The sequence below is a fragment of the Lepisma saccharinum genome, chromosome 11 (assembly GCF_977018435.1).
Source record: "Lepisma saccharinum chromosome 11, izLepSacc3.1, whole genome shotgun sequence".
Lineage (NCBI taxonomy): Eukaryota > Metazoa > Arthropoda > Insecta > Zygentoma > Lepismatidae > Lepisma > Lepisma saccharinum.
Window position 1 is genome coordinate 52670667 of NC_139239.1, and position 23318 is coordinate 52693984.

The window sequence follows — 23318 nt, forward strand, 5'->3', positions numbered from 1 at the left end:
CTCTCTCCTCGGTAACTGGACAAAGCCGATTGGTTCACCGGTTTATGTGACCCTCCAATTCTTTCAAAAGTAAAGCCAAAGATAGAATTTCCAAGTCCAATCTTTCTATACTCCTTGCATTCTTTGTCCTGGAATCACTTTAGGAAAGAGTCGTATCGTTGAAAACTGCCACATGAGCAATTTCTTTGCAGATATATGTTACATCTGATAGGGTAGAATATACAAGTTGAAGGTTGTAAATTTTCGTTCAAATGGCTTCATTCCTAAGTATAACTTTGACATGGTATTGAAAAGAACACGTTCACAACCGGAAGCTGACAGTTATAATTGTCAAGGACGGCAATGTCTGGGCAAGAAGGAACGTGCACTCTTGCTTATCCTCTAGAGATTATAGCTATTTCTTCAGTTCCTCTCTTACAGAAGTCTAACACAGCACGAGAGAAAAACTTAACTGTTCTTACAGCATCACCATATAAAGATATGCTTGTAGAAAGAGCAAGAAAAGAAGATGTGATGTAACAGCCGATGTACTTTTCATGTCCTACCATTCTCATTTCTTTACTCTACGTGCTTAACTTATAATTCTCTTCCAAAACAAGGTGTTCACTCTTGCCCTGGTTTCCCATACCTAAAATTTGGCGAGAATAACGCGTGCATAATTTAACATGCAAATGGTGGGAAAATTAAAAGCAACATTAGAAAAGGAGTATTTTTCCAAAAACATTAAAATACAATTTTATTCAATAAGTTAAATGTAATAAACAGTTGCTCGAGTTAATAAAGTGTGGGTAGCCTAATAGATCCCAGGACCTTCGGCAAGTGAAATTGATACGCTGCCTTGGCCTGCGGACCACTTGACAGCCGGATCAGATATTCGCCTTATAACGCACACTTGGAAATGGAAACTTCGAACTACTTCTCGGAAATGGCTGACTAGTGCGTGCTACTACCGTGTCATACCCTTAGATCTTAATGGGAATGTAGCTCACTCAATCATTCATCCTTGATGGTAGAGCAACTAGCTGCTCATTGTGAGCTCGATGGTAAGGAGCTAGAGGTACTAAAGTAATCAGATACACTAACCAACAACTAGAAATGGCAAACAATTAACACTTGGATTTTAAAACCTTCCAACCTGAATCATACATGGTAAGGGTAGGCTAATTACCTGTCTAACGTGAAGTCTGATGATGAAGTCCAAGATGAAGTTATATAACAAAGTGTAAGCCTGTACTGAAGGCTTACTTCTCAAGCTAAGTCAGGAAGACTGACTTTCTTCGAAGACCAAACCGAAGAGCGCTGTTCCCTATTCCAAGCCAAACCAAAGAGTCATCCTTCCACACTCTCCTCTATTCCTTTACCAGTGGAGAGACTTTCTCCACGCCGATTCGTCAAGATTCGACTTCCTGTATCTTAGCAGAATTACAACCTGTTTACCTGTGAGCCGTTTGTTACATCAGAACTTCAGGATGTCTCTTTACACTTGATTCTACATATTTGACATAGCTAAGAAGAGCAGCTGGCTGGTAGAATAACTGAACGAGTCTTGGTCAGATTGTAGCTTTGAATCTTCTAGAAAATGTACAGACTTACGCTTTGTTACGCTACCTTGGCTTATCAATACGTATTACGTACTATTGCACAAAGTCTCGTCTCGAACTTCATTTCCCAAGCCGTGCCCTCTCGTACGTTCAATTTATCGTTATTCTTTACAATGAAACGTTCAACGGGGATATAAAGAAATTTAAGGAAAAAAGACACTGTGCCACCTTTTCAGGGGATCATCTGGATGGCACAGTGGTGACATTATCGCCTTGTAATCAAGGGTTTTTGGGTTCGATTTCCGGCGGAGGTACTTTGCACAGTAATTCACTTTAAACTGTAAGCCACCGGTCTCCATGTAGGAGTGGTTAGCGCATCGCGCTACGACGTCATGAAGTCCCGGGTTAGAATCCCGGTCTGGGCGTGAATGCTTGTGAGTGTCCATTCATCAAATTCATCATATCATCACTCATCTCCATCTTTGCAAATTAGCCAAAAGTGGCACAAACACGAAGTAAAATAAACCAATCAATTAAACTGTAAGACCAGCCCCGAATATCCTATCTGAGCATTAAGTGGACTTCAAGATAACTTTGACTTCAGTTTTGAAGTACAAAAACAAGCTGTTCCTGTAATCTAGTTCATTCTAAACGTGTTTTTGGCAACTAAAACTTGTTAATATCAATATAATCTCACATGCCTAATAGATGCAATGGTAGTCAATGAAGAAGTGGAAACATTCCTAGAGTAAAGCAGCTTATGGTTTATTGTGTATAGGAGCTACACAATGTTAATTATAGAATGTAAACCTCTCGTACTATGAAAAACTGAAAATTTTAGAGCGATCTCATTCTAAAGAATTTTAAGCCAAAGCTATATAACAACCTTCTGAAATCATTACTAATGGAACTTAATCCTTGCCACAATCCGACAAGGAAGCTCTAAAACCATTTGATCATAATAAAATATATGGGCCATATATAAAAGGTAATACAATGTAGAATACAACCAAAACATAAACGCCTAATTACAGAAAACAAGATTATTGTCCAACTCACCCTTTGCCTACTTTTCCATCCCCGCATATTTCTTTCTCTAAGATTCCAATTTGCGCCATCGCTTGAATTTCGCAATGAGTATCCCACAGATCTCGCACAAGAAACCATTGTACCTTACCAACCCCAGTATGCGGTGAAAAAATGCCAACTTTACACAGCATGATGTTGATGTTCTTTCCTTCAGGCTGATAATTGTCAAGGAACACCCTGTAGTCGTCCATTTCGAAGCCTTGTAGCCTCTCATCTTCTCCACATGTTTCCCAATATGGCTGCAAATAATTAGGTACTATGTACATGAAGAAAGGTTGATACCTGCTTACAATATACTAAAAAAATGGTAGTCTATCTATATCCTTCAGTGTCAGACACGTCGGTTTCTTTGTGATATTGCTGATCATTTAACCGATTCGATTTTCTACAAATATTGCAAAATTCTGCTATGTTATTTGTTTATGAATATTAAGATATAACTCATTTTATCTAAACAATTATGATAATTTGGTATACAATTGACTGAATTGTGATTTTTTATTTTATGTGGATATTTTATTGCGTAACTTGCATAATATGAAAGACAATTTATTTTAAAAAAACTGATATTTACTAGGATAAAGCTTTGATCATTATTATATCCTTGTATTTGATATGGTCTATACATATAACAACATTTTTCACAATTTATATTACGGAAGTACAGACATCTAATTTGAAAAGGCGAAAATGTATTGTAATGCAAACTGAAAGAATATGGCAATTATACTATATTCTGGGAATATTTGGAGCAAGGACGTGTAGTAAGGGGGAAGAGAGTAGGCGGAGCGAATCAGTACATGCTGCTGAGAAGGCTGGTAACTGCAGTCAATCACGCCCTCCACGACCCTTTCCCTCGCACGTGTTCATTGGTCAGAGACTCCCGGGACAGAGTATACTTTATTCAGATATATTACCTGATGTCTCTCTCTCTCTCTCTCTCTCTCTCTCTCTCTCTCTCTCTGTCTCTGTTACCATTACCTTCACGTTTCTACGTGTAATGACAAGACAATATCTCCATAACAGGGCAGGCGTTGGTTGGTGACCGGCATTTTGAATGAACCATGCCTGGTTGACGTAGACATGACATTGTTGGGACTTTCAGTATGTTATTCACAAACATCCATACTATGTATATACGGCGGGCGGCCCTCATGCTGGTAAGGGAAGTTGGGAGTGGGGAATACACCGCAGACCAACCAGACAACAGCGGTGGCGCCGAGAGTTACGACGTCGACGTCACCTCGTTCTATAGGCTGCTGTGTTTCTCATCGCGCTGGATTATTCGCTTCCCTGCCCCCCACTTCTCTTTCCAGCATGTAGACCGCACGCCGTAAGACCAGACAAGAGCTGTAACTCTCCACCAATTTTTAGCTGTGGCCTATTGTTTGCAAGGTAAAAACCTAACATAACTAGGTTAGCTGTAAGTACAGTAACCATGGTTCAAATCTTTATGGGCTAAAATCGCGTCGCTTAAATGCTTGAATCTCCACCATGTTACAACCAAATCACAACATTAAATTAAAGCTCTTTTGATTATCTATTTGAAAGTGCTGAATATTATTTCAACAATGGACATTTCCACTGAATTTTACTGAAAAAAATATTTTAAAAACTACACCATGGAAAAATAACCCCTGCAAGTTCTGGCTTTCCCCGCGTTCAATTTAAGTCCAAAGTGAGACTTCCAAATTTGCGAATCTAGCGTTGCGCTTAAAACACAATCCGCCGGCGCCATGTTGATAAGTCATGCATGTGGAGCTGGTTCGTCGTCTGCTCTTCGAGCATTCAGTTTACATCTAACCTACGGAGAGACAACGTGTGCAGCAGTTGCAGTGCAGAATGATAATTTCATAGCATAATTTATCTTCTACTATTGCTCTTTCTTCAATTATTTTAATCTGTACAGATCATTAATCATTCTTCTATTATTCTCCCTGCTACCCTCGTGCAAGAGACATGAAAGAGGTCTGCCGAGTGCGTGTTTTCCAGTCATGCGAAAAATATTGATTCTGAAATCGCTTGCTGACTAAATTTTCAAAAATAAATTTTAAACTTATATTTATCGCAATTTAACCTGTATGAAAAATAATAATGAGATAAAGGTACGGTATTTATCTTTTCATTTTCCTCACTTTATTTTAAAAAAACAACTTATTTTCCATACGGTAATTTCAGTTTGTTTGTAGAATAAGAACATAATTTTGCAAAATATTGTAGTCAGAGAAGGAGACCTTGAAATAGGAATGAATGCACGTGCGATTTCCGATCGGGCAATGTCATTGCTGAGTAATGAAAAGTGAGAGACATTGATCGGGAGGGAGTCGTGGCTGATCGAGGAGTAATGTTTGGGGAGTGTTGGGAGGTGGTGGTATCAGAGAGAGAGAGAGAGAGAGAGAGAGAGAGAGAGAGAGAGAGAGTGAGTGGCGTTCTGGAAGTGAGGAGTTACCAGGAGAGAAGAGAGAGAAGGCATTAGGTAAGTGAGAGGGGTCTACTTCGTGTCCACGTTCGAACCAGCATGGTCTGGGCGTCATAATAAATATTGGTAAGAAATTAAAGCGAATGTCTCTGCTGCTATATCCCCGTACCGCCAGTAAGACAGTTCAACAATATTAGCTGAAGAAAACTGTCGTTTACTGCAGAAAATTATAAACTCCGCGTACATTTTTGTGGAAGAAAATTACGTATAAACCCGGGTGTTCTAAACGTACTGTGATTTTAAAATTTGTGAACAAAATACTGTGACGAAAATAATTGTAATTCCAGAAAGGCATTCTTGTAACTATAATTTCTTGCCAGTCAGAAGCTATGTGTTGGCAATGAACAAACCTGTTCACGTGTTCAGCCATTGACTGTTGGCAGTATTTTTTTGTTATTTTAATGGAAAAAAAACCCTCACTGACTGACTGAATTATAATAAATGCTTCCACTCTTAGGATATAACGCATCTGAAAGAAATGGAACACACGTTTTTGCACTGGAAGTTACACGATACTTGTGTATTTACACTGTAACTATTAACTAATAACTTTTTGTTGTCGCTTTCACAGCCCACGCTAAGTTTACGTGGCTAGCAGAAAGCCCTGCCTGCACGGCTGCAAGCAGGCAATCAGAGGATTCTAGTGTGCAGTACATGATTGCGTATTACCGTTTATTTCTGGTAAGCAAATCCATCCACTGGAAATTGGCAGCCTTCATTTCAAGTGACAAAAAACCAGAAAGTTAGTTACTTTTAATGTTAATAATCTATATAATGTTTAATTTATCAGTTTTCGAAGAGAATAACGAAGTAAAAAATGCGTTAAAGCGAAGAAAAATGAGTGTAAAATACAGGGTCCAGTTTATGTTTTCATATTCTACCATTTATCCAAAAATATAAATGGTTTCACAATATTAAAAATTCCAAAAAACAATATTTATGTACTAGTCATACAACATAAACACTATATAAAATGTCTTCCTACATTTTAAAACTTTCTCTTGAACGAGGTGCGTAAAAGCTAATAACAAGAGAGAATAACTATGTATTTCAGTCCGCTTACTGTATGAAATATCAAAACATAATTTTAAAAATAAGTTTACTGGATATTCATTTATCTGGTGGATCAAGTACAAATATCTCCCCAAGGATATAATAATAATTAGTATTAATAATAACAGTTTGTTTCAAGTGCTCAGCACAGTATGCAACCTAATATAGAACAAAGCCAAGTAAAGAAATACAAAAGTACAGAGATAAATATGTAAGAAGTAGAATTATATATTGAGAGTAATATTAAATTTCAAGTTATTGTTTTCGACAAGATCTTCTACTACAACTCTAAACTAAATAATTCTCACCACATCAATGGCGAGATGTCCAATTTACACAATGCATATCATCAATTAGATTATCTATTAGTGTTTTATTACTTCACCACTATTCTTTCTATTTACTGAAAGAAAGGAATTTTGTCTAGTTCTATATTTGGGAACGTTGCAAGAAATAACTCTCATGAAAAGGTCACTATCGACCCTTGAGGAGAGTATATTATGTACACTTCTGTTCACAAAAAGTGGCACACTCGTTTCAGTTGAAGTCCACCTTCGGGTCTGGCAGTACAGCCGAAGTAATTGTTCGGAAATAAGCAGTGTTGCTTACTATCAAACATTTTAACCACATGCAGGGAATTTTGTGTCTCTCAGACTCAAAGAAAAGGGCTAACGGAAAGATTGCAGCGTAAATATTAATTAAGTTGACTGTCCACGTCTACACTGAAAGTAATGTAAATGCGAAAAATTCGTTAAAAATATATTTTAAAAAACGCATTTTTGAACGTTCGTGAAGAAGTGGTTATCACAATGAGTTAGAATGCGAGAGCCCCAAGTTCGAATTTGGCCTAAACATGGGTGTTCTTTTTGAGTCTCTTCATCGTTGCGAGTTGCCGAAAATTGAAGAAAAGCAACACTAAATAAAGAAAGAAAACGCAATTAGAATAAGCGAGGCGAAAATAGTGCTGTTGTAATTCCTGAAAATGATGCGTGAGAAATGAAATATGCTGGTGAAAACCAATGTGTATTAATGTATTTTCAAAGATTTAAATAGTTGGAGACGAAATCCGAAGAAAGCCCTGTCAAATATAACGCATAAATGTTCTTTTTCTCTGCCAAAAACCCATTCTTCTCAGATCATTGCGAGTTGTTTTGTTCCGCCAAGGCCGTAGAACCGCCGATAAACACAAACCACGTGACGCATGTCCATCAACCAGCCTCGCAAAGCAGGTACTGAACTGCGAGCAACGTGGTCTCCATATAGAGCGCATGTGTCCTAGTTCTTCACTTTTGTGAAAGGAACAGATAATCTCCGTTCGTAAGTTCGAACCCTGGTAGGATCAGTTTTTATATATATATATATATATATATATATATATATATATATATATATATATATATATATATATATAATATTAAATTACGTTTCTCCGATTGCGTGGCCAAACGTTTGCAGCAGATAGGTAATGGATTTCCGCTTTCACTATTTAAAATAGAGTTAAAGTAATGTAGTTGACACAACATGCATATCACTGTGCCACTCAACAACAAGCTCCCGCTAGTTGTTTACAAGGGTCACTATTTATATTTTGAGCCTAACAATGAAAAAACAGGAATTTGGCATTGAAAACTGCTTTATTGTTTTTCGAAGTATTCTCCTTTATGGTCAATACACTTTTGCATTCGTTTGAACCATTTGTCAAAGCAGTTTTTCCAATCTTCTTGAGACACCTCCATAATATGGTTTTTGAACGCATCAACGGCGTCTTCCGCCGACGAAAATCGTTGTCCACGCAATTTACTCTTGACATTCGGGAACAAGAAGAAGTCATTGGGTGCCAAATCCATCAATTCGATTTTTTGACTGTTCATAAAGTCGGTTGTTAGACGAGATGTGTGACAGCTGGCATTGTCTTGATGAAGAATGATCCGACGGCGTTTGTTTGTTTCCCGTATTTGACCGAAGACCTCTGGCAAACAAATTGTTGTGTACCATTCAGAGTTGACCGTTCTACGTTCCTCTAAAGGCACAGTTGCCACATGACCAGTTTTCCCTAAAAAGCAGGCGACCATTTGTTTCGATGTGCTTCGAGCGCGAACAACTTTTGTTGGATTGGGTTCATCTTGAAACACCCATACAGTCGACTGCTGTTTACGTTCCGGCTCATATGCATATATCCATGATTCGTCACCTGTTACAATCTTATATACGTCTTTTGAAGCACCACGATTGTATTTATTGAGCATTTGTTTGCACCAATTGACGCGAGCGTCTTTTTGAGTTTTTGTCAAATTGTGTGGGATCCAACGAGAACATACCTTTCTCACAGCTAAATGATCATGTAATATTTTATATATGCTGGTGGAACTAATGCCTATGGTTGCCTCAATCTCACAGTATGTCACATGACGATCTTGCAGTATTAGGTTTTGCACAGCATCAATGTTTTCTTGAACAACAACTGATTTTGGACGACCTTCGCGAATCTCGTCGGTGAGCGAATGGCGGCCACGATTAAATTCGTTATACCAGCGTTTCACAGTGGCAATGGATGGGGCTTCATCGCCAAATGTGGAAGTGAGTTGATCGATGCACTCTTGTCTTGATAATCCACGTCGAAAATCGTAAAAAATGTTCACGAGTTAATTCCATTTTATTGTTGTCGCGCAATCTCCAAGGCAACATAAACAACACAAATCAAGCTATTGACAAAACATTTGAAGTACGTTATGGTCAATAATGCCAGACGATTCCGTGCAAACGTCAAATCGCGCCTAACTTCAATCAGTTTTGCCAAGGCTCAAAATATAAATAGTGACCCTCGTATAACAAAAAAATTTGCAAATTCGAAATGGGATCCCACGATGTCATATTACATGAATAGTTTTGAACACAGGGTAAATTTCGGATACTGATGTCATTATACAGAGAGTTTACATTTACAATCTTAGTTCATGAACATATTTTATTCTCTTCTCGCCTTTTTTTACAGTAATAAACGAAAATCCCGTATGAGTTGAAATACCTTAATTATAACGCCATAATTTTAGAGCTTGATTTCCTTTAAATTATCAAATGCTCAAAGAGAATAAAGATTTCAAGCGCATTTACAAGCAGACAAACACGATTTCCATTTTCATCGGTTATTTTAGTTACAAGATAGCTTTGTATGTGATTGTGATCGAACGTGCACCCAGACATCCACTTGTGTCTATATATCTACCTACATATAGTAGGTGTGTCTGAGGGTTCGACGTGCTGACCCCACGTCACCCCATTACCAGTTGAAGAACTCCACACCTCTAGATAGGATTGTGGAAGGGAGACTGGCATTCGGGAGAAAGGCCAAGGCCTTTACAGGGCTGTCGCGCCAAGGAATATTATTATTATGTTTATGTATACGTTTACATGAGGAGAAGTGTTTTGCTCTACTTCTATTCTGGAGGGAGAAACCTGTCTTGGCTCGACCTGTTACTTATGTTCGTTACTTCCTCAGGCAAAATAAGGTGCAAAAACATATGAAAACTAACAAAAACGGTTCAATCGAATTAAAGACATAGAATAACTACCATATTCTAGATATTAGGGAAAACTCAGTTCTTTTTATCTTGAATAATAGCTCAGACGTTCAGTTTAAAAATATATATAAAAAAATATTCATTTCATTGATTAAATATGTACAAAAGAATTACATCAGAAATAACTCCCACATAAAAAATGGCATGATCCTCTTTAACTGAAACACTGTAATATATATTTAAGAGAGAGGTTCGTACGCTGGCCTAGACCAGCAGTACTAGTTAAAAAATGTATCTAGCTTGGCAATAGCATACATGACATGTATCTCTAATTCCCTCCCTTTCTGGTTTCTAATCAAATTGCCACGCAAGAAGAGACTAAACTTGAATTGAAAATACACAACTAATAATGTGCTCTTCTTGAAATTATACAAAACAAAACTGCCGTGATTCTATTTCCACCCTGTCACAGTCCCTTTAATCCCTGATTAAATAAAAACCGGACACCTTGACAGTGTTGAATCTACAAATTTAAACTAATATTTCCGCGGAACAAAGTGCTTGGCTAGTCACCAACGGATATACATATTCTTGTAATTAAACGCGTCCCTTAATTCCCTCGGATACGACGTTTCTCTAAGAATAATACAAATGTCCACCGAAAACTAAGCGTTGGCTTGTCACCAAACGAATCTAGAAAAATTGCGTGGACTCATCTATGTATTTCGATATAAGCAAATGGTTGATCCGTGACCGCTAGCCATTTGACTAGCTCAGCCACTTTACCGGCACCGAAAGAACCTTCCAAAGGTCTTCCCCATTGCCCAAAAATGTAAGAATGCCAACCGCCGTTACTCAATCGGATCCCTTATAAGTATAGGCGATTCGAAAAAAAAAAACATTAAACGAAACTTCTTTCAACCCCCCTCAGGTTGAAAATACAAGATTTTTAAAACTAACCGCTTTCTGCAAGCTGACTTTCACCGTCACGTAGGCCAGCTCGATAGCAGGTTACATTGTGAATTGCGTAAAAAAGAAGTATAGCTGTCACTAAATAATATTAAACATACATAGAAAATAATAATTAAAAAGGATCTTGTAGTGATTCTATCTTTACAGAAGGGAACATCGATAATGTCCCAATTTCTATTGCTGATAGAGGAAGATGTGGCTCGGATCCCATTTTAAACTGTAGGTCCAGTTCCGATTATCCTTGCTGTGCATAAAGTGGAGTTCAACGCCAAAATTACACAAACAAGCATATCAATGACGAAACCATATTTTTATGTAACTCACAATTTTTGCAGTTAATTCCAGTGACCCTTCTTCTAAAGAATATTGAACGATTCATCTTCAGTTTTATTTCACGACGCGTTTTTAGTATTGATTATTGTAAGTAGCAACCTCTAGCTGCAACACGATGAAGAAAATAAAACACGCTATACACTCAAAATTATTTCGACTGTCAGAATATCTGTGGGTGTCATATTTTTATTTTCATCTCTCCACACGAACAATAACAAACTATAACGCTACAATCGGTGTGACGACTAGTAATAAGGAGGTCCCATGTTCGATACTCGGTCAAGGCACATAGTGGTTCGCATCACACTTTAAAACACTGAAATACAAAGACAATGAAATAATTAATGTGTTACAAGTTAGTAAAAAAACGACCACGAGGGGAATCGAACCTAGGACTTCAGCTTTAAAAGAACCTTCAACCGACATGGCCACAAACCACGGTGAAGAAACCAAGCTATTCAGGTAAGTAGAAGGAATTACCCTTTGCGTCATTTTTATCGATTTTCTGTCATTCTTAATTGATATTAATAGCTTTATATTGATTTTAATGCAGTAATGAGGGGGGCGCTATTGTTAATTAATCAAGCGGAAAGTATAGGGGAGGGGGACGTAGATGAGTCATGGATGACTCATGCGCACGTGTGGGCTTGGATTTATTGATTTTCAATTAGTGCACAATAGTTACTATTATGTAACCCGTTTTTACCCTAACATAACCCTATTGTTGTACTTTATATATATGCGTTACAGCCGGATATGAGTCATGGATGATTTATGCCGTCGAGAGAGCTTGATCTTAATGGTTTTCCATTAGTGCACAAAATATACTATTATGGAATTTGGTTCCGGCGTATTCTAACCCAATTAGTGTACATTATATACGCGTTACAGCCGGGTACGAGTCTCGGATGATTTATACAGACGTGGGGCTTGGTCTTAATGGTTTTTCATTAGTTCACAATAGATACTACAGGGTGTCCCACGAACGGCGCAACTGGGAATTAAGAGTGGCGTTACTTTGTAACTGAAACCTGTACATACATAAGTCATACACCAAATGTTAGCCCTGTCCAAGTAGATATTTTTAAACATAGAAACAACAAACGGGGTGCAGTGTTGTTCATGCAGTGTTGCCAAATGTAAGTGAAAGTGTAAATTTATTTTTCCACAAAGCATGGAAAATTGCATGTCAAACATTCGTACGGAAATTTGGACGTCAATTTCCACCTTGGGTAGGTGGACTATTTCGCCATCTATAGTTCAGAGAAGAAAACCGATCGTTTTCGCGTATAGCCAATCCTGAAATGCCTCGTAATAACACAATCTCCCAGGAAATCTGTTCGTAAACTTTCTGCACAGTCAGGTGTATCAAAAACAACAACTCACCGAGCGTTAAAACAATTGCACCTACGTGCATATAAGGTACAGGCTGTGCAAGAACTGAAGGAAGCAGGCAAAGGTGCACGTGTAAGATACTGCCAGTGGTTTAGAAATTTATTAGAGACAATGGTGTGAATATTTTGGATAAGGTTTTTTCACGGATGAAGCATGGTTCCACTTAAATGGATATGTCAACAGTCAAAATTCTCGACACTGGTCAAGTAACAATCCCCATTTGTTCCATGAACAATCACTTCATCCACAAAAGATCGGTGTGTGGTGCGCGATTTCGTGGAGAAAAATAATCGGTCCATTCTTTTTCAACACAACAGTTGACGGAATAATTTATCGTGACCTTATCACACAGTTTATTTCTCTGTTGGAACGTGATGAACGTGATTGTTGGTTTCAACAAGACTCCGCAACATGTCACACGTCTAATGAAACTTTAGACATGTTGGCAGAGTTTTTTGGCGATCAAATTATAAGCAAAAACTTATGGCTTAGTCGCTCCCCGGATCTGACGTCTCCAGATTTTTTTCTGTGGGGTTATTTGAAACAAACAGTTTACATTAATAACCCAAGAACACTTGATGATCTAAAAATAAACATTTGCACAGCCATTAACAATATAAACCAATCAACCTTGCATAAAGTTGCTTCCAACATGATAAAACGTGTTGATGAATGCCTCAGGGAAAATGGTTGTCATTTTCAACATCTTTTGTAAAGCTACACTGCCTGTTACGCGCATTGCATGGTTGCCAGGAGTAGGTAAGTAACACTTTTTTCACCATATTTTTCATTTTCTTTTTTTCCTGTTTCCAGTATTTCCATGTCATAGACCATCACTAAACACACCTTTGGTTGCCTTCAAACATCAACAGTGTTGCCACTGTACCTCATATTTTTTTAAAAACACCCATTTGGACCGGTACGCATTTACGAGGCATTTCAGGATTGGCTATACGCGAAAACGATCGGTTTTCTTCTCTGAACTATAGATGGCGAAATAGTCCACCTACCCAAGGTGGAAATTGACGTCCAAATTTCCGTACGAATGTTTGACATGCAATTTTCCATGCTTTGTGGAAAAATAAATTTACACTTTCACTTACATTTGGCAACACTGCATGAAGAACACTGCACCCCGTTTGTTGTTTCTATGTTTAAAAATATCTACTTGGACAGGGCTAACATTTGGTGTGTGACTTATGTATGTACAGGTTTCAGTTACAAAGTAACGCCACTCTTAATTCCCAGTTGCGCTGTTCGTGGGACACCCTGTATTATGGTACCCGGTTCCGGCCTATTCTAACCCAATTTATGCATTTTTTTTATATGTGTTACGCCCGGATATGAGTCAAGGCTGATTCATGCATTCGTGGGGGTACTTTAAGTTAATGCGTTTAGGACACGTTTTTGGCTATTTACGCGAGGTTTGCAGTCGCCGATGACGCCTTAAGCCGCCATTTTGGCATCGGTGCTGGATCATATTATGTATAATTATGGATCTGGATTTATCCGGATTCAACTGGCCGCGAAGGGATCTGGCTAGAAGCTATTATAACACAATATATGGAGTTAGCTTATGTGAGCTTTAAAGGCGAAGAAATTGAACGATGTAGCCCATATGAAAATGAAGAATACGGGCAGAATGCATGTTATTAATAACAATTGCTCTTGAAAAATGGAAGAATACGTTGACCGCAAGACCCCTCTACAAGGTTGCGGACGAAATTCGCACCAGTAAAGAAGAATATTTCCTCTGTCACCCCTGTCAAGCGAGGGATCATTGCCGGCCGAGGGTGAGAAAGGGTCTCTATTGTTAGTTTCCCAGCGGACCCCCTAGCGGAACTGAAGGGGATAATAATACGTAATGAATTTCGCGTGCCGCCAATACTTTATCACGCTTGTATTGATTTTTTTGAGAATCCAATTTTGTTTTACGGAAGTAACTTAGGGGGTTTTCTTCCTCCTTTCGTAACATTATAAAGACTATTTGACCTAAAGCGTAAGGAATTTGGCTGAACTAAGAACAATCCGGCCCAGTACCTACAGGTTAAAGGTGAATCCGGACCAGTACCTACAGGTTAAAGTGGATGCGATCCACTATTTGCCCTTATTTTTAGGTTTCGAACCACGGACTCTTTGATTATTGCTTTATAAGCTACAGGATTGTTGTTGTTTTTTACGGAATATTGACCAGATTTTGACTCTTAGGGCCAATATTACACATTTTTTGCGTATTTTTACTCAGAAAACGCTATTTAAACGATTGAAGCAAGAGTTCCTATTGCAATTTAGACACATAAAGTGTGTTTCTTCAACTTTAGCTGAACTTTAGGCTTATTTTGGCTCAAATAACACTATTTATACTATTCAAGCAAGACATTTTAATATATTTTTAACACACAAAGATATTTTTTCATTTTTTAACTTATTATTTTACAGCTTTATGTTAATTTTCTTACAAAAATAACACTATGTATACTATTCAGGCAATATTTTTTATTAAATTTTGGACTCACAAAGAGTTTTTTTTCATTTTTAACTTATTATTTTACAACTTCATGTTAATTTTTTAACCAAAATAACACTATTTATACTATTCAGGCAACATTTTAAATTACATATCGCACTTACGAAGAGATTTTTTCAACTTTTAACTTACTATTTACAAGTTTAGGCTTATTTTTTTTTTACTCTAATAACACAATTTCATCTATTCAGTCTACATTTTTTATTGCAGTTTACACTCGAAAAGAGATTTTTTCTACTTCCTGTATCAATTTTTCTATTTATTGCGATTTGTATGTAATCTTTAACTTAGAGTTTTGTTATTTTATTTATTGCGTTCTGTATCTTATATTTACTAATTTTTAACTTTCAGTTTTGTTTTTATTTAAATAATTTCTCTAATCACTAAGGAATAAGTACTTTTAACTAAAACTTTAGCCACAAACTTCATTATTACTATTATTTTATTATTATTGTTGTTGTTGATGTAGTTGTTGAATGTTGTTGTTATTGTTAGGGTTTATTGACTTCCACTATGCTAATTTTTTTAATATTTCTATATTTATTTAAGTCAGGTTACGCATGCTACGTACGAAAGTTTGTTTATTTTACAGTTACATCGGTATATTCTTCCTCTTAGGGTTGGTAAAGTTTCCTAAATATATGAATAGGGTTCCATATATTCTTGTTCTTGCATGTTTTGAGATGATGCAATCAGCACCACGCTCCAGCTGCCTTTACTCCCCCATGTTTCCATTTTATTGAGGCTTAGTGATTCCTAGAACCACTTTATGCATGAGAGAAAGCTTGAAAATGTCGATCTCAGATAACACACATCCTTATGTCAGAGTATTTTAAACTACATTTCAGACTCATGATGTGCCACTAGAATATCACTGCTTGCTTAATTTTTAGGTATGTTACGCTGTTATCGTATTTTTAGCCATTGCTTATCTACTAGATAAACTATACGAAATATTTAATATTTGTAGTCTTTGCACTTATAAGAGGACAAACTTTTACTGTAACTAAAATTATTATGTGTCTATGGGGACTGAAATCCCTTTACTAAGGGTGTCTATAACTGGAAGTTTATTAATATTTTTCCTTTCTTCTCCCTCAAATATAACAATTTAACAATCTGCCCGTATACTTCGTTTTCATATGGGCTATATCGTTCCATTTCTTCGCCTTTAAAGCTCACATAAGCTAACGCCATATATTGTGTTATAATAGCTTCTAGCCAGATCCCTTCGCGGCCAGTTGAATCCGGATAAATCCATATCATTAATTATACCTAATATGATCCAGCACCGATGTCAAAATGGCGGCTTAAGGCGTCATCGGCGACTGAAAACCTCGCGTAAATAGCCAAAAACGTGTCCTAAACGCATTAACTTAAAGTTCCCCCACGAATGCGTGAATCAGCCTTGACTCATATCCGGGCGTAACACATATAAAAAATGCATAAATTGGGTTAGAAAAGGCAGGAACCGGGTACCATAATAGTATCTATTGTGCACTAATGGAAAACCATTAAGATCAAGCCCCACGTCTGTATTGAGTTTGAGTTGGTGTTTTAAGTCCACTTTATGCACAGTAAGGCTAATCGGGACTGGACCTACAGTTTAAAGTGGGATCCGAACCACTTGTGCCTCCACCGGGTATCGAACCCGGGACCCCTTGATTACAAGGCAATGACGCTACCACTGCGCCATCGGGGAGGCCCCCCCACGTCTGTATAAATCATCCGAGACTCATATCCGGCTGTAACGCGTATATAATGTACACTAATTGGGTTAGAATAGACCGGAACCGTGTTACATAATAGTATATTTTGTGCACTAATGGAAAACCATTAAGATCAAGCTCTCTCGACGGCATAAATCATCCATGACTCATATCCGGCTGTAACGCATATATAAAGTACAACAATAGGGTTATGTTAGGGTAAAAACGGGATACATAATAGTAACTATTGTGCACTAATTGAAAATCAATAAATCCAAGCCCACACGTGCGCATGAGTCATTCATGAGTCATCTACCTCCCCCTCCCCTATGCTTTCCGCTTGATTAATTAACAATAGCGCACCCCTCAATATTGCATGAAAATCAATAAAAAAAGCCATTAATATCAATTAAGAATGACAGAAAATCGATAAAAAATAACGCAAGGGGTAATCTCTTCTACTCAAGTAATTTCTCCATAAGATTGCATCTTTTCCTGTCCAGCTCGAAACTTTTGATGTCGCTTCTCTCTAATTACATTCATTTGAAAGCAATACGCTTCATCAGATAGTGTTTCTATGCTGTGCACATTGCTTACAGAATACAAGTCAAGTTTGTGCATGAAAATGAATGAAGATGTTGCGAAGTCGTGCTTTTGTGGAAGGCGAGTGTTATGTTCGGAAACGAGTGTTACAAAATGATAATTGTGTTCTACGTAGCTTCCGTCAACATAACGGATTCTTCTATGTGACGAGGAATCTTATTACCCAACGGCACATATATTATATTATTTTTAAACTATTTATTTAAAAAATAAGAGTCATTATTCTGGAATCTACGGAGAAATTCATTCAGCCGGTAGTGATTTTACGAGTCACAATTCTATTTTTGTGCTCCATTACGAAACCAACGTGCACGTGTAAAAAAGGAAAGCTCAACAATTATTATTTTACAAAATTTCCATTTATTGTTAAAGTTAAATGAGAGGACAACCATTGACTTATTGTTAGTAGCCTGGATGACTGATGTGTGTGTGTGTTTGTGGGTGGGGGGGGGGGGGGTACCTCATCTCATGTGCCTCCCTGGCTGTGACATAAACTTTTCTTGCTTTCGTATTTCTATTATTTTTCCCATCGCGTATTCAGTGCCGACTTTGGGTTTATGTTTGCCAAAGTGGATGGGGAAGCCTTCTTCAAGCCTTCTTCCGGGCTAGGATAACACTTTCCCGCAAGAAAACATTCATAAGTTGCCTTTTTGCATCATTGTCAGGAATTACAACCGCACTATTTCCGCCTCGCTTATTCTAATTGCGTTTTTCTTCGTTATTTAGTGTTGCTTTCCTTCCATTTTCGGCAACTGGCAACGATGAAGAGACACTCAAAAAGAACACCCATGTTCAGGCCAAATTCGAACCCGGGGCTCTCGCATTCAAACACATTGTGATAACCACTTCTTCACGAACGTAAAAAATGCGTTTTATAAAATATATTTTCACGAAGTATTCGCATTTACATTACTTTCAATGTAGACGTGGACAGTCAACTTAATTAATATTTACGCTGCAATCTTTCCCTTAACCTTTTTCTTTGAGTCTGAGAGACACAAAATTCCCTGCATGTGGTTAAAATGTTTGATAGTAAGCAACACTGCTTGTTTCCGAACACATACTTTGGCTGTACTGCCAGACCCGAATGTGGACTTCAACTGAAACGAGTGTGCCACTTTTTGTGAACAGAAGTGTACTAATGCACTTATTTTGTTACTTCTTAAACACAATGTTTGTAATTTAAGTTATTCCAACCACTCTTTATATTTAAATATTACGTAACAATTCTGATGAATAATTTATGAACTGATTCAATTTTCTCTGTGTAGCATTTAGTTGCTGATCTCTATAATTCACAACCATATTTTAGCAATGGACGCACGATTGTAACATAAAAACCTGAAAATTTCTAAAAGAAGTCTAATTAAAAATTTAAAACCTAGTACCTTTTTAGCTTTTTACAAGTTCCTATTATGTTTTCATCAAATAATAATCATGAATCAATGATTATTCCAAGTTCCTTATCACTAGAGCACAGTAGCACCTTCTGTATTTAATAAAATAATTGGAAACAATCAAGTATGTTTTTCTCGTACATCACTTTGCATTTACTAAGATTAATTTGCATTCCATTGTTTTCACGCTATACTAATCTTTGAAATCATTTTGTAACATTAAAACATCTGACCCGTTTTGTATTTCCATAAAAAACTTTTAGATCGTCAGCATATAAAAGAGAAGTTGAGTCAATAACACTATACATGATATCATTAATAAGATTTGCAAATAAACTTGTCCAAGAGCAGATCCTTGTGGCACTCCACCAGTTGTTTTTGCTTTCTCAGAGGTAGTGTGTCCTACTTTAACTCTATTAGTTCTATTTAGTAAATAACTCTCAAACAATTTTAAAAAAACCTAAGTGATATTCCAAGAATTAAGTAAAATTAATTTATGGTTCACGGAGTCAAAAGATTTAAGTATAAAAATCAGTTTGCGATTTCCTACTTAAGAGTTGATTTTGTAGCATCAATTAAATCTAACATAATAGCAATCGTTGATCTAGCTTTTATACATCCTGGCTAATTAACATTACTATATTGCTCGAAAGAAACCCCAGATAATCTGCAATTAAGCTTGACGCCCCCCGAGACGTGGAGAAAAGCGGCAACAGAACGCAACAGACGTGTCTCATTGGGAGTCAAGCTTGATAGGTAAAAACACGTTAGCTACTGCATTTATAATGATTATTGGCCTACAGTTATCAATTTCCCTCTATATTTTTTAACACTTGAACAATAAAAACATCTTTCTGAAGTTCTGGTAATAATGATCTGTTACAGAAAGTTGTAAGAAATGGAACCAGAACTTCACGGTTGCCTTTCAAGATAAAGTTAGATGCTCTATTTCGACCAATTGCAGATTCACTTTTTAATTTAATAAATTCTAATAATTATTATTTATGGTTATTATTATAATTATTATTTTTTAGTTTTGCCCTAACATCCCTACAAAATTTTCTAGCGATGACAATTAATCTGGATATTTGGCGCCCCCCGACAAAAAATTGTGGTTGCGCCTCTGATGCTGTGTCTTTAAAGTTATTTGTGTACAGATTTGGCAGTATATTCCAATATGAGGCGGTAAAATGAAGCGTTATGAAATATATATATATATATTTCTTTTTTTTTTTAAAAAAAAAAAGAAAGTCTGTGCAGTTTGGCTTATTGGTTGATGAGAAAACTCACTTAAAAGAGAGCGGTGCCAAAAATTCAATACGGCGTCGTATTTTCAATATGTCAGCGATAATCCTTGGGATTTACCTCAAAAACTGTTTCTGCCCGGATATAGATGGAGTGTGAAAAGTTTTGATGAAACGCAACATTTTTTGTCACCAACGGTCGCTCTAATTGAGTGCATAATAAAAAAAACAGTCAGCCGCAGCGGAGAAGAGAATTGAACGCCAATTTATGCTGAATAAGTTCAATTCGAAAACAATGAATAATCTCATACCTGTCTTGAACCACTGGGACCTACACTGGCAGCCATTACGATGGACACGAACTGTCTGGAGGCAATGAGCACAGTGTCAATGTGAATGCGACTTTAACATACCGATCGATATTTCTATCATCCATAGAAATAGACTTCACCCATTCCATGTTCTCGAATACATCCGGCCCTCGTTTCCGTCCAGGAAATTACTCTCTCCCCGTCAGAGGCGAGGCATCCGGTCATCGGGAGATGCGGCGATGACCAAGCAAAATATTAAAATTACTGAATTTTAAATATTTTAGGGAAGAAGTAGAAAAAAATAAGTCAGAATATTCGCATATTTGTGCGAAATAAGCCAAGCGCCAGCATGGAACAGCTCGAAATATACAAGAGATTCGCTAAAGTTTAGCGCATTGAAATGAGTGTTTAGTACTACCCCTCGCGCCGAACCTTCCCGCCAAGTTTCCTATTGAAGGCAATGGTGTTAGAAGCCTCAGCTAATGGCAGAAGGGTGCGAATCCCCCTGGTCTCCGCTGGTGCCGAGAACAGCCGAACTCTTCCGAACAGGCAGATCCTACTACAAGATCCTACGACCTCTACTTTCCACCACTCTGGAAGGTTTGGGTCATAACAGGCCTTTTTTTCAGCTCCCATCCCCATGTTTTCAGCCACTGCAGGGTTTCCATGGAGTCATCAAGATTCTTCCGAGGGTCCAGTGGCGTGCACAAGGAGGGGTTGGTGAGGGTCATAATCCCTACTTAGGCTCAATATTCTTTAAAAAATGGGGAAAAAAGAATGTGAATGGCAGGAAAAGATGGCAAAATGAGGAATGATTACTAAAAAAGTACACGTAACCCTCCCCCCTTCGAAAATCCTGAACACGCCACTGAGAATGTCTGCTATTTCCACTTGTTAAAAGAAAAAACACATATTGAACGATATAAATAATCATATTTAATCATTCTCATCGTATGGGATAGAATTATGTCTCTTTTGTAGTCATAAAGTCTGTGGTATGAGCTTTTACATTGATTTGGCAGTGACCTTGGTGTTTATCGCAGATACATATTGCCCCCCTTCCCCTCCAACCGTTGAGAGATCGACCCTGACGTTTGGCAAATCTTGCGATGACTACGTCAAGATGTCACGCTTCGCCACTGCTCCTTGTGCATATTGATATTGATGCAAGCGACAATATCATAGTTGATCAATATACATACGCAACGTACGAACTTACAATTTTGTGTTTGTATTTTTTCCTACTTTACGTCTGTTTTTGACACTTTTTGGATAATTGCGACGTTGAGGATGGATAATAAAAATTGATGAAATTAATGAGCGGGACCCTCAGAACCTTCGTTTGAGATATCGTGAATCGACCACTCAAAGCCTTGGGCACCGATGCAAAGACGATGACTTTGTAAAGCAAATTATTGTGTACAAATTATCCTGAAATACATTCTCACCGAGTTACAGTCAGGAAAAGTAAATAATATATATATATTAAAAATAAATAAAATATATACGTAGAAAATGAGAACAAGACAGGACAAATGTAAAACACACGAATAGAACAATACCACAGACAATACTGCATTATATTTTTATATTTTGGAAGGAATTAGAGGGCCTCCGGTTGCAGCAGTGGTAATGTTATCGCCTTGTCGATTCACGGTGGGCGCAGATAGTGGTTCCGATCGCTCTTAACTGTAAGCTCGATGAACCTTCAAGGAGTCGCTTTGTGCCTCCACCGAGGATCGAACCTGGGAACCCATGTAACCAAGTTTTCTCAGGCTCGAAAAGCGAAGTAAAAGCAACTCAAATGCAATCAATTATATTCCGGGCAAGGGAGACGAATTTACATCCATACCAAGGTTGATTTTATCCTACTCCCCAGAAAACAATATATTATTGAAGCATAAATATTGAATTTCAAAAATGTAAATATGTTGACCATGCTGGTTTGAAACATCCTGAACTGTTTATACTGATGTGCTGTTTTGGAAGCCCATATGTAGAATTCAAGTAAATACGAGGAATTTAAATATTAGTTCTATGAAACAATTACGTTTGTCGTATAATGAGACTTCTGCACTAACAATTGTTCAAAATGCAATAGTGACGGATGACAAAAAAAAATTGAGTAGGACCAGAACCTCTAATAATAAGTCTAATAATAATAATAATAAGTCATCCAAATGTCATAAATTTCAGAAGTTGGGCATTGAATTTTCTGGATTGAAATTTGTGGAATTTGAAAGATTTCTCCTCTAGTTAATTATTTTCGCACAGTGAATGATCGAAGTTCTCATCCCCTTCAGTCCCGAGGTATCATATATGATACCTTGAGGTTTTATTTTTTTGCACTACTACGCTTCAATCGATTGAGTTGGCTGCTGGGGTATCACCGTGAAAAGACTGTACTTTGCGTTAGTGCTTTGTTTTTCGTTTGTTGTAGTTCCAGTAGATGGCAGTGAATTGCAGAAAACTTGCGCAAAGAAAGTAAAATATGTTAGTGTTATGACGTAATTTCACCCAGGTATCACATTTGATACATCGGGACTCAACCATTCCTTTCTTCACCAAAAATACGAAGCCGAAAATGATCGGAAGATCCTTTTCTCTTGCTATTCAGGTGTATCAATTGAGAAGTTGTAGAAATAGTTACACTTATTATTTTAGTTTAATTGTTCAGAATACATGTAAATTCAGAGTGTGCGTGACTTGGTACGCTATCTTGCTCTATATCTATCTATTTTTACTCTATTTCTCTATTAGGATCATTCTTTTTCTAATACAAAGAAATTGCAGAGCTGATACACCAGTAGACTCTCATGTTGATTTTGAACATGCCGATGATGACAATGAAGATGATTTAATTGTTGAAGAATAATCTTCAGGTGATTTTTCATCAAGTGAAAATTGAAATGAACGTATGGACGAAGTGAAAGAAATCATGAAAATTTTGCAATTGCCAAATTGTTTGACCATAGATCCGTAACAGTAGTTTCAAATGAATACGTCGTCGAGCATTTGGAAGATTGTTGACGATGGTCAAGGAAAGATGGTGGGATTATCGAAGTCCCACACCCAGTGGCGGCGATTAAGGGGGCCAAGGGGGCAGTTGCTCCCCCACTTTTTGTTCCACACTATGGCCTCGTAATG

The 23318-nt window shown here is 37.4% G+C and overlaps 1 protein-coding gene across 2 annotated transcripts in view; it reads right to left on the bottom strand.

The window, feature by feature from the left end:
* The window catches only part of LOC145995251 (uncharacterized), a 47710-nt gene that overhangs the window by 20593 nt on the left and 3799 nt on the right, over positions 1-23318 (bottom strand). Inside the window, exons 1-2 of one of the 2 annotated variants that reach the window (XM_083131820.1) lie at positions 20172-20247; positions 2601-2869 (exon numbers count right to left, since the gene is read on the bottom strand). In XM_083131820.1, the coding sequence (XP_082987946.1) occupies positions 2601-2869; positions 20172-20207 (305 nt within the window). In that variant the 5' untranslated portion in view covers positions 20208-20247. Of the gene's footprint in view, positions 1-2600; positions 2870-20171; positions 20248-23318 lie in introns of those variants that run through there. The other variant, XM_083131821.1, reaches the window with a different exon arrangement.